Source organism: Catharus ustulatus, chromosome 29 (assembly GCF_009819885.2).
Source record: "Catharus ustulatus isolate bCatUst1 chromosome 29, bCatUst1.pri.v2, whole genome shotgun sequence".
NCBI lineage: Eukaryota > Metazoa > Chordata > Aves > Passeriformes > Turdidae > Catharus > Catharus ustulatus.
This window is the reverse complement of record NC_046249.1, coordinates 149,057-162,393: the sequence shown is the minus strand read 5'-3', so window position 1 is coordinate 162,393 and position 13,337 is coordinate 149,057. Positions and strand designations below refer to the sequence as shown.

The 13,337-nt window shown below is 40.4% G+C and overlaps 1 protein-coding gene across 5 annotated transcripts in view; it reads right to left on the bottom strand.

Moving 5' to 3' along the window:
• EPS15L1 (epidermal growth factor receptor pathway substrate 15 like 1) overlaps nt 1-13,337 on the bottom strand; it is a 42,420-nt gene that overhangs the window by 9,087 nt on the left and 19,996 nt on the right. For all 5 annotated transcript variants that reach the window (XM_033082212.1, XM_033082213.1, XM_033082214.1 and 2 more), the window contains 2 exons: nt 13,254-13,336; nt 11,682-11,814 (listed from right to left, as the gene is read on the bottom strand). In XM_033082212.1, coding sequence (XP_032938103.1) covers nt 11,682-11,814; nt 13,254-13,336 — 216 coding nt within the window. The remainder of the gene's footprint in view (nt 1-11,681; nt 11,815-13,253; nt 13,337) is intronic.

The window sequence follows — 13,337 nt, the reverse complement described above, 5'->3', positions numbered from 1 at the left end:
CTTGGAGAATTACGAAGAGAATTAAAGTACCTGCATTTCCAACTTCTGGTCAAGTCAAAACAAGAGCCCTCTACATTATTTTCCCTTCCTCTATTACCAGTTACCATCAAGGGAATTCCCCTCATACTTTATACCCTGTATTGCCCAAAATCAATTTGGATTAATGGAGGCAAAACCAACCCATTTCAAGTTGCCTTTTTCTTAGGTTAAATCCTCTGCTAGCAAAACCACTTTGTGGAATTGGTGACTGCTAACACAAAATGCCGAGTTTGCAACGTATTTGTTCAGCAAGCCTGGTTTTTCTGGGTGGCCTGTTTAAGGTTTTTGCACAAAGCCCTGGGTGGTTTTGAACCTGCATAGAGCATCAGGGTTTCTCTTGCCTCATCTTCACAAAAGATCACAAAGAATCACTTTGTTGTAGAGGAAATGCCACCATGTAATGAGAGTTACTGCTAATGATATTGAAAGCTTTCATTTTACATAAATTAGTGCCATTTTCTTCAGATTTTTAGATGTTAAAGAATAAAATAAGGCGACAATTTTACTATTTTGAAAAAAAAATAAAGTGAGAGGGAAACTCTTATGCAATCAGGTTTATCTTTTGCAGAGCAATTTTAAGGACAGAACCTACTCTGAATATATCAATGCCAGCATGCAGAAGAATCCCCCGTGAGCCCTCCAATCACAGAACCTCCCAAGCTGGAAGACATCCACGAGGACCATCAAGCCCAACTCCAAGTCCAAATCTCTCTTTCAGTGCCCTTTGTACGTAGCTTACAGTTCACTTTATCCTGCCACACTCTGGTAGAAGTTTGTTTGGTTCAGTTCAAATTTACTCATTTATTAGCCACAAATGACTAATAACACCACCAGCATTATCTTTCTGATGTCTTTGCTGACTTACAGCAAGTGTAAGTCTCCCATTGTAGTGACTTGACTACACAAAGATTTTTGTAGTCCCATGTTTTGTGTGTCAAGAATGTGGGTATGGAATTTCTACAATGTAAAGCAAAAGTACCCAAACCACAGTAAAAGGTTACCAGCTGTACTGATGGACATTGGTAAAATTGCAATACTGCAAAATATACTTGTAACTGAGATTGCATTAATCTCCCATTTGCTGGAAAATGTTGCATTTTTACATGACTCTGCTCATCATTCTGAGGTATGGCAGGCAAACAGTTGTAACCCTTACTTGATTTTTCTGCTAATAGTTTCAGGGAAAAAAAGTTCAGAAAAAAGCAAAACAGGTTCTATTCTGAAACCACAGCAGTTTCAGCAGTTACCCAAGTGGTGCACCCAAACCACACCGAGGACTCACTTCAGCAAAAAGAGATGATGAACAAAATGGTTTACCACAGCAAGTGCTGTTACTTGGAGTGAACTCCACCCATACAAAGGGTTTATCTAATTTCACACCCCACAGCAAACTTGAGTTTGGAGGGCTGAGATCTATATTTCAAAGCAAATATAACCTCACTGGTAGGATGCAAACACAAAATTTGTCTTACCGAATTACAAGATATTGACAACAAAGTGAAGTATTTAGAGCTGTCTCAATATTCTGTTTGAATGCTGGGCCTACTTTCTGCTTAGAAGAGGCTCTTGCTAAATGATGAGAAGCAGCATTTTTCCTGCCTTAGAAGCCTGGATCATGCTCATGGGCAAATGGGACAGAGTGGAAATGACACAACTTTAAACTTTTACCAAACAAGGGCTCCTTTCCAGGAAACTTTCTAAACTGAAAAACATCCTTTAAGAAGTCAGAGTTGTGCTGCAGAGGATAAGGAGTGAGTTAAGTCCATACCTGTGATTATACCTGAGCATATAATCCCAGGATTTCCACCTCTCTGGTTTTTCACATGGCAGAAGAAGCCTCAGGTGCCTCCCAGCACATCTTTCTCTTGGCAGCTTACCAAATTTACATTTCATTCCCAACTTACTTGGCATGTTTTCCACCATCCTGTTAAGATTATCCAGCTTCCTCAGTGCTTCATAACCTTCATAAACTGAAGAAACTCACAGAAAAATGATTACTAGTTTCAAATTTTGCCTGAAGGTTAATTACATTGAACTAAATTTTCTACAGAATACTTGGAGGTCTTTGTCTTCAACAGGGGCTATTTCTGCCCTGTATTTCAAACTCAAATATTTGATGATAACGTTCTTTGCAAAAAATCACAACATGTTTTTCATAAGAGAAGGGGGAAGTTTTCCCATGCAAAATCCACTCAAAAGTGCCTTGCAAAGTTTGCACCTTGCGTTCACTGAAAACTTTTGCTTAAGAGAATTATTCTGACAATCTACAAACTTCTTGAAAGGTGAGAAATCGTTACACGTTCAGCCTGACAATCTGCTCTGAAACAGCTTCTGGACAACCTCTTTCAACCATCAGTACTGAAATATCTTTACTCTGAAAGGCCAGCATAAACAAGAGAATCAAAGCGTGAATGGAATTTTTAGCTTGTGGCCAGGCAGGTGCTCCACCCATGAGTCATTTATCCTACACAACAATGCAACTGTCAGGTCTTCTAGAAGGCATGAAAAATAAAAACCTTTTCCTGTCAGTCACAACTTTGAGGCTGATTTTCTCACTCTTGGCTGCAGATGAGGGGAACAAATAAAGGTAAACAGGCAGAATGGTACTTGTGAATAACCCTGGGTGCTGAAAAAGTTTTAAGGAAACAGGTGTGTAGTATCACGCAGAAATAAACATCCCAACACTCCTGTGATCTCACGATGAGTAACGAACAGAACTCTATGCACCCTGCTCTAGACCAAATGATTGATCCCCACAGCTTCAATAAATCTACACAATTCAGAGTTAAATCTAAATTAAATTAAGGGAATTATATTACTTCCCCCCCCCCCCCGATTAACACAATCCTTTATTTTGTTCCTAACTCCTGATTACATCCATTATACCTAACATGGGTTCTTTATTTAAAAATTTATCTGACTAAATACATAGAGGAAATTTCTACATGGGGACACTCTACATGGTGCAAATGAAAAAAAAAAATCCACAAAAACGTGATGTGTTTACACAGTAAGTATTCACAAGACATGATTTTCTTTCAAGAACTGAAATCAGTAAATGCACAAGACAAAGCATTCAGATTTTGGCCTGCATTTATATGGAAGACATTGAACAAATTGTAAAGTCTTAATTTTGATCTAGTTGAGACACTGAAGACACATCTCAGGCAAACAAACTACTAAACCCCACTTATATATCCAACTCAAAAAGCAGCAAAGATCTAAGCTCTCTTTACCTCACTGGACAGTGTCAACATGAGGTCAATGTGCACTGCCAGTGCTTTTGGGCTGCCTTAAAGATGAAAAATAAGTCTAAAACTGCAAAAACAGTCAAACCATAAAATGCCTTAAATTTAGAGAAGTGACACATACAAAAAAGAACTATATATATCATTGACATGAAGGAGGAGGAAGCATCAAACACAAAGGAAGGGAGCAGCAGAAACTGCACAAACATTGCCTGCACTGCCCTGATCTGGGCCAGCAGTTGGTTACACACAGAAGGAGCAAGAGGCTTCTGAAATGGTCCCAGAGGTACAAAAGACACCCCCAAAGAGTGAATCTAAAACTTTCAGTTGGACAATCCTGGTGCAGGGAAAACTGGAATGCGTCTGCATATGTGTGATTATCTGGGTATCTACTCACTAAAGCTTTGAGGTCAAAGTGCCATCAGAACATGCTCTTTCAGGATCCCTCCATAACTGTGAGCACTTGAGTGGGCAAATCTTTCTGCAATTTTCCTTGCAAGCTCCCTGCATCACAGGAACAGAAAAAAGAGATGCTCTGCTGGTAATTTTTCTTGCACTTCTAGCTTCTCTGGTGCTGACGACAACTTTCTGCAGCCACACTGCTAAGGATAGGCAAAGGATGGCCACCCCAAATTAGGGAATTAGTGTTTCTGTAGATGATGGATTACAACATCCAGCGCAGATGTAAGTTTTCAGATTGGTTCAAGAAACACAATATTAAGATTCTGAAGACCTGTTAAGATCTTAGACCCCTGACCCCTTTTCATTTTTTTTAAGCTACCAACAGATTCAGATATCCTTTATCAGCCAACTGGCAAGATGAAAAAACAGGAGTTGAACAGTCAGATTTTGCTTGAATCAGCCTTTTCTGTCTTTTTTGGTAGGACAGCAAAATACATCTAGCAGTGATTTTGTGAAATACTGAACCCTAACACCTTGATTGGTTAAATTTATTATCAGCAACATCATTACTATTATTTTGTAATAACTTCTAGTCACTCAAACACTGTGCAAACCTTTGTGTTTGCACTGAGGTCTGGAGCTTCACAGAACCAGGCCTCTCTGAGGGATCAGGGTCATGTTTCCTAACCCAAGGCAGGCTACTGTCCCCCATATTTTTCCAGTATTTTAACATTTCAAAACCATAGCAAGTAATAAAAACACTGAGAGAACAAAACTGAAGCCCTTAACCCAAAAGGTTAACATGGAGGTGTTAACCACTAACCTCTGAAATTACAATATGCAGTTGCCATCATAGATCAGAGTTACAACAAATAAATAGATCACAAAACAAAGTTGAAGGTTTTTGACAAATTCCCCATGTGCAGTCTCTAATAGCAATTCACCTATGGAATTTATTTTAATACCTGTATTTCAAATAGTAGCTAAGTAACTCCACTAATTTATTTCTTATACAGGATTAATTCAGTACGTTATTCCTTTAAATTTACTCAGAGTGGTTGTGGACTCCTCATCCCTGGAACTCTTCAAGGCCTGTTTGGACAGGGCTTGAAACAACCTATTTACTGGAAGATGTTCCTGCCCAAGGCAGGATGCTTAGAACTGGATGATCTTTAATGTCCCTTCCTACATGTATCAGTCTGAGATTCTATGATTCTACACATTCCAAGTTAAACTGTATTTTTCTGCTATTTACATATTGGCACCCCAAAGGAAAATTGAATTTTTTCAGTGCATTAGCATTTAAGGAGTTCACTAGTAATATAATACTCACTACCTCTCTTAACTACTAATTCACAATAACATAATATAAATTATAACATTTACACAAGCTAAAAAAAAGTACAATATTAAAATAATTGCGTTTATTAAATAAGCATTGCAAGAAAGCAGCATACTGAAATTGAAAAGTGTATTTTCTTCCTGTGTTTTTAGGACTTCTTTCACAGTTAAAAAGGTGAAAACCACTATAAGCAAGCAATAAAATTTAGACAAGGTTGAAGGTTTCACACTGCTCTGTGGTGAAGGTTCTTCCACTAATATCACAGAACCCCAGATTTGAGTGGGAAGGATCTTAAAGTTCATCCAGTGCCACTCCTACCATGAGCAGGGACACCTTCCACTATCCCAGAGTGCTTCAGGAGCCATCCAACCTGGCCTTTGACACAGGAATGGGGCACCCACATCTTCTCTGGGCAATCTGTGTCAGTGTCTCATCACCCTCACACAGAAGAATTTCTTCCCAACATCCATCTAGCCCTATTCTCTGTCAGTGTGATGCCATTGCCCATTGTCCTGTCACTTCAGGCTCTTGTAAATAGTCTCAGGATTTCCATCTTTCTCCTGGGCTCCCTTCAGGTATTGGAGTGCCACAGTTAGGTCACCCCAAAGATTTTCTTTCCCAGGTTGAAAAACCCCAATTCTTTCAGCTCTTCCTCATAGCAGAGCCGTTCCATCCCTCTGATCATCTTGGTGCTTTGTCTGGACTTGCTCCAACAGGTTCATGTTCACCCTGGGCTGGGCACCCAAGAGATAGATATATTTTGGTCCTTGAGCTTGAGGACTCACTGCAAAATCTCTTCTTCCTCAGAGTCTCAACCGCAATGTCTCAGGTGATTCTGAATGATACAAGTGTCCTCCACTGCTCATCAGTAAACACTGCCTGCACATTAAGCTCAAGTTTCTTTCTAAATACCTCTCTTGGAATCTGGGAATTCCACCAGGGATAGGCTTCCCTTGTCTGTAATCCCTCATAATTGATCATGTTTCTGCAGCAAGGTGAGAGTGCTACCAACGCAAGTCATGGAAACACTGAGGGTGTCAGTTTGGAGGCTTCAGGGTGACTTTCGCATGAGAAGTCATTTTGAACCTACTGCAGTTCTACGGTTCTCCAGGCATCCTGAAATTTGGGTACTTCATCCATCACTCGTGGAATCAGGATTAAGGCACAATTGCATTCATCCAAGAACTTGTTGATGGCAAAAAATGTTGTCTCTCAGCTTCTCTGGCAACCACGTGCACCTGGACCATTATTAGTTGAGCAGGGCTAGTAACATTTGTTTGGAGGATGCCAACTAGTACCTTGTGACATCAACTATATCCTGTCATTTTAGTACCATGCAGGAATACTGAGTGGTGGATATGGAGCATGGGTCACTGAATGCACCAGCAGCCTTAAAGGCACTAAACTATCTCTCTGACACTTGGGTGTGAGTTACCTCTCCCATCCCTACGGAGGCCTACAGGAATACTAGTGGTAAAACCCCAGACAATGCAAGGCATCATTGGGAGCTGATTGTAACCTACAACTTGGTGTGCCTTGTCCCCTTGGAAGCCAGGTCATACACTCCTGTTGCAGTGCTAACTTAATGGGGCAGGAACCCTCATGTCTGAAAGGGTGCACAAAAGGCAGATACAGCACCACACATTTCAGTGCCTGCATTTTATCCTCACATCCTTAAAAGTACAGCATCAGTAAGGCAGGGCACAACCTGCTGTAATAGGAGGGGTCAAATGTTTCTTGTCCTCCCTGGATATAGAGTGGCTTCCTTCAGGGACTCGAGGGCCTGACAAGGAGTCCAGAGCATAGAGAGTAATGTGTCAGATGCTTGTCAGTAGTGGTTAATCTCACTGGTTAACAGCGCTGCTATAACCGCAATGTGGAATGCATGGGGCTGCACTGAAAGGAAGTGGTAAGGGTGGGGCATATGCACTAGGTCCCACGATCAAAGCACTAGAGCATTTTACTTATAACCCAATCACTGACACCCACACAGCAACTTCCTGTACTTTAAAAAAAAAGAAAAAGAAAAAAAAATCTGTTTCTCTCGTTCTGTAATCAACAACTTTTACCTAGAAACTAGTTAGCGGCAAGCTCTGACTGATTTCAATCTGCAGCTCACAGCAGAAAACATAATTTTTAATCTGTGAGAACCTACAAGAGCCATTTTAACTGACAGGTTTCAGTCTACCAGTTCTTTCAGATTTTTCTATCCTTAACTGCGCAGAAGTTCAATAAACCCTGAAAACCTGCATAAGAAGTATAAAGCAAGTAGAAGTTTGGTAGTGCTGAACACCACAGGCAGTACTTTGCCAGAAGATAAAATGTACTTATAAATCTACAAAACTCAGCAATACTTTAGAGGAGTTTGAGAAAATAATGTACAGTGGAATGTAGATCCTTGACACAGGGCACATTTGTTTAAGAATGTTGAGATACTTTACTATTATTTGCTTTTTGTTTATCACAGCTCGTTACACAAAACACTGCCATTTCTTCAGTGCTTTTTGAGCATTATTCAATATATAACATCAATAAATTTACAAAACGTCCCACTCCTCTCCAAAGAATCCTGAAAGTTCTCCAGTAGCACCTGGTGAACACCAAATTACTCCAGCCAAGTCCTAGGGGAGCCCTATGAAACCTAATGTCCATTAGGAAATTCATGGAGATTAATACCTTCCTCAAGAAAAAGAACATGCACGCACTCCCTTGGGGATTTTCATTAGAACAATCTTGTCAGAAGAGCTAAAGAAATTTTTCTTGGTTGATCTGCCTCAACCTAAAGAGAATATTAAACCATGTATGGGACAGAGATGGTGATTTTCCATATCTTTTCATGGAACATTAAGTCAGAGCTTTGAGGTCCACTGGTATCTAGGTTTGCTGCTTCAGGAACACCTTCTCCTTGCTATTCTTTACTGGGATTCACTGAGTTATTAATCTTCCTCCAATTCTCTTTAAAGATTCTCCACTTAACCTCTAAACAGTTATACTGAAAAAAAATACACTAATACAGTATTTTACCATAAAAACAAACATGAGGCAAGGATCAGATTAGGACTTTGAAACATCTAAAAGGTCTTGACAGACTGGTCAACAATCGAGTAAGAAAGAAGGAAAATTACTTATGATGAACAAAACAAGCATAAGGCTGAGATTCTACCCAAGATGCAACTCTAATTAAATAATCTCACAATTTTCATACCCTCTCTTAATCTTAGTATTCAAGACGGGAAAGATACGGATCTGAAGGGTGCCTAATCCATGCCACACAATAAGGGTTTGCCTATCCCTGCCTGATAGTACCAACCACAGAGAGCTGTGAACTGAACTATCTGCTAATACACTTAGATCACAGCTGCCCCTCAATGGGCCAGCTGTGAAAAAACCCAAATATCAACTATAAACAAACAAACCAACTAAAACAACCAACCCTTTTTCACTTTACAAGCAGCCAGCAAACAGGTCAGGATGTGTAGGACCAGACCTGACGACCCACTGCAATCCTGCTACTGACAACCCTGGCAGCAGCAGAGAAATTTCCCTACACGCTGCACAAAGACTGTGTCCAGAGGCTGGATATGAGAGCAGTTCCCCTGAACCACAAACTTCTTTTAGAGGTCTTTCCAGGTACATCTGAAGGCCTTTTTCTCTGACCATCACTATGCAGTAAACAGAGGTCGTGTCCAAAAGGCTCACTTTCAGGACCAGTGCTCTACAACTTCCTCATGAAGGACTTGGATTTGGGACTGGAAGGCAGACTAAGTAAGTTTGGTGATGACACACAGTTAGGAGGAGCTGTTGACTCCCTTGAAGGCAGACATGTGCTGCAGAGAGATCTTGACAAAGGAGAGGACTGGGCAATCCCCAACTTAACATGTAAAGTGCCAGATCCTGCCCCTGTGACAGGGTAGCCCTGGATGCATCAACAGACTGGAGAACAAGAGGCTGTGGACCAGCCATGTGGAAAGGGACTTGGGGGTCCTTGGTTGGTGGCAAGTTGGATCTGAGTCACCAGTGTGCCCTGGCAGCTCAAAGTGTCACCATCTACTGGAGGGCACCACCAGCCAGGCAAGGGAGGGAATTCTCCCACTCTGCTCTGCAGTGGCCACACCTTGAGTGCTGAGGGCACCACAAAATCAGAAGGATCCAAAGCTGTTGGAGAGTGTCCAAAGGAGGGATGTGAAGGTGGGGAAAGGTCTGAGGAGCAGATGAGAGCATTTGGCCTGTTCAACTGGAGCACAGGAGATTGAGGGGAGACTCCTCAGGGGCTGCAGCTCCTCCTGAGGTGAGGCAGAGGGGCAGGGGCCGAGCTCTGCTCTGGGACAGGAGCCCAGGAAGGGCTGGAGCTGTGTCAGGGGTTGGGATGGAGCTCAGGGAAAAGTTCTTCCCCCTGAGGGTGCTGGGCACTGCCCAGGCTCCCCAGAGCAGGGGTCACAGCCTAGAGGCTGTCAGACCTCAAGAAGTGTTTGGATAATGCTTTCAGCCAGAGGGTGAGACTGTTGGGGTGTCCTGTGCAGGGCCAGCAGTTTGACTCCACGATCCTTCCAACTCACTACATGCCATAATTTTAAGTGTTTCCCTGATCCTGTGTTCAGCTCCAAGGGTTTGCTCTGCCTTTGTTTTCATGAAGAAATGAGACTTAAAGCCAAACTCCTCATTCATCTGGACAAAACCAGAGAGCCATGGGCAAGCTGAGAACTGTGGCACACTTTGGTCCAGGACATCATGCAATCCCTCAGTGGATTATCAGACAATGTTTGCATGTCACATGCAAAAGCTTTACATGCAGAAAAGCACCAAATCAGGGATAATCAGGAACAATCCCTGGTGGATCCTGTTTAGTTTCCACTCTCAACGGCCTTGGAATGCTCTGCAAAAGTATTTCTATTGTCTACTGGACTGCAGAGGTGTCAGGACAAGTAAAGTTTTCTTTTAGAGCATTTTGCACCTGCCTACCAAAATGCAACCAAACCACAAAAGTGTTTTTCAATATTAAAGCCCCACCAAACAGAAAGAACAGTTTTACTAAAAAGAGTACACACATGGAACAGAAAGGCAAATTACAGGTTTGTCTGGTAATAACTAGCATTTATTCATCCTTCAGCAAGATCTTTATCACTTGCTTGTTTTTTAATTAAACAGACCAATAAGAAAGGTAAGAAACAACGGAAGTTTCTTGTTTGTTTGCTAAGCCCATTCTAACACACTTTTATGCCTGTATCTCTTGCTACAATCGCACTATATTACTATATAATTTCTCATGCTTTAAGTAACCACTGAAGATTGCCTTAGTTGTGGAAGGAAGGGAGGAGTAGAACTGCATAAGCACATGAGGCTCATTTGCTTTAAAAAAACCCCTGTTGTTTCCTCCTTGGTCTATTTTATCATAACAACATTTGCTTTTGGCAGAGCAGCGGAACCTCACAAATATTGTATCTCCTTAGAAGGGGGGAAGAGACACACTTAAACCATTTTTAATCAGCTGATTAAAGGCTGAGTGCACATGTTTAAATTAAAAACATAATAATACAGCTGAATATTCACCAAATTCCTCAATATGTACAAAAGAGGGAATAGAGACATGGAAATCCAAAATCTCTCATGTAGGTGAGTCAGTACTCACCTTTGCTGCTACTATTACACTGCATTTGCTAAGAGTAATCGTGTTTCTAACAAGGAATAGAAAGAAACCACATATAAGAGATTACATCGGTATATTTAGTATTTATTTGAATCATCCAGCTTTTGTTGTTTTTTTGAGCCAACTGAAAGTTCCCTCTTAATATCAACTGAACTCTACCACTGTTGTTAAAAGGAGACTTGAAACTACATGGCTTCAGTTCTTTAAACAGTTTCACTGGTAGCTGAGTATCTTGAAAACAACTCCAGCAAGAACAGAAATTGTAGCTCCACTACAAGAGATACTATTTTAAATTCATAAGATTTATGTATCTCCCAGATTTTCGTAAATAATGGACTTGAAGCAGGAATGTTTAATTCATGCAGTAATGTGCAAATGCAAGAATGATCCTACCTGGATAGACAGATCAGGACAGGTCTGTCTGACCGTGTGCCCTGTTCTTGTTAGTATCTAGTAGCTGACTGGCAGATGCCTCAGGTAGAACATCAAAACAAGATAAAGATGCAGCCACAATCAGACTGCCTTGCAACTCAGCTACAAAAGAGTTAGAGCCCGTATTTTGGCTTTTGGGACACCCTGTTGCTTCTGTTTCTTCTGAGAGTTATCTAGAGGGTTTTTTTAAGGCCATTTAAACTTTTTTGCATTCACCATATTCTCTGGTAAACATAGAAATAAACCCTAAATTTAGATTACCATATAAAAACTAACCTCTTTATTTTAAAGATGTCATTTACTAATCTTACGTGTTGCCTACTTAGAAAATACAGGGTTTTTTCCCTGCCACATGTGATTTTACAGATCTGTCATAGCACTCTCTCATCATCTGTTTTCCAGTTTGAAAAGTTTCAGTCTGGTTTACTGATAATTTTGTCAATTTACTGGTAACTTCATATCTTCCTCCATGGTTGAAATACAAGATAGACAGCAGACTGTCAGCTTGTTCTTATATCCAGCAATACACTGTAAATTGAAAGAAGTAGCTTTCAAGAGAAGGAAACCTCCTTACCACTGGGTGGCTTGGGTCGTGGAGGGACATTTTTCTTCGGTGGTAATGCTGGTGTGCCTGATTTGTTTTTGAAAGGGTCGTCTGTGAATCCCGCTCCCCCAAAAGAGGAGGCAAAGGGGTCTGAAGCTATTGGCTACATGAGAAAAAAGAAAACAAAAAGGATGTTAGAACACTGTAGAATACCTATGGTTTCATGAAGCTACAAGTTAAGACAAGTAAAAGCATTAACATGTACAGAATTCTCAGTGGTGTAGGACGCTAATGCCCAATGACAGAGGTGCTAAGATTCCATTAACATTTAAAAGACCTTATGCTCTCAATCATTTAAAGTACTTCTAGAACTTTTTAGTCCTAGTAAAAAAAGCTGAGAAGAAAATAAAAGGAAGTAAAACTACTTTTTACTATTTGGCAATGAACAGTCATACCACAGCCTGACCTTCACTCTGATAAACAGAACCATGACAGAACCTGGAAAAGTACAGCACACTGCAGAAAGAGATACTTTTAGTCCAAGGTTTTCTGAAGTTACACACAGGTATTTGACTTTTTAGCAAAACCTTAGGGAATATCCAAAAGCATGCGCTTAAATCTTCCTGTATTCAGAGGGCTTTTCTAAAACACACTGCTATTGATTAAGAAGTGCACGAGTATTTTGCCATGCAGGGAAATTTATCACTGTGAAATGAAGAAGGCGGAATTTTGTGAACAAAAGTAAAAATCACAGTCAAACCTTAGCTAAAATTTCTACCTCAACCAGCCATGTCTATTGGTAAAGGCTGTTGCCATCTAGTGGAGAGCTAAAACCCTCCCCAAACTAGTAAAAGTTAGGGGAAGAAAAAAAAAAATCACCAAGAAATGTAATTAGTCAAAGTGAAATGATAACCTATTTTATTTTTAACATTTACTCTACAGTGTTCAATAGAACACTGTAGAAATAATGTCAGGAGTTGGGCACACTGATGTTAACTGTAAATTCCAAACTCCACCTCAGGAAAGTGAAGACCAAGGCCTTCCCAATTATCCATTTTTTTTCCTGTGTGTCCTGAACCTCTTTCTTCATCTGCTATTTAAAATGAACAGAAATTGCACATTTAAAACATGGGAGAGACCGACTGACTCTTAAGAGTGGTGTAAGGTTTGTTTACATATATTTAATAGTGTAGTGTTTTGTTAAGAGTTGGACTCAATCTCAGAGGCCTTATCCAACCTTAATCATTTTATGGTCAGGATACTTCCACGACTTAGACAAAGGCTGGACACTAAAATATATTAATATCTGCAACAACTACCTCTTCTTACAAGTTAAAACTACAAGTTAATTTCTTTTTCAGATCTGGTATTTGAAAATATTTGTGAAAAGTTTATTTATCTCTACTGAATCTACCAGTCTTAGAAGGACTTTGCTGTATCTGGCATGGTTGGAAAATTCTTTGCTACACAACTGGTGAGGCTGATTGGAAAAAAATTAATAAAATCAGATTGACAGCTGAAAATTTACAATCATATCACACTTTTTAAAAAAGTGTCTGTACATACATTTTAAAAAGCAGTTTCTTTCCTTTTAACTTTTACCTTGGACATCTGACTGAAGTCTGCAAATCCCTCACCACCACTGAAAGCACCACTTCCAAATGGATCCAGTGTTCCAAATGGATC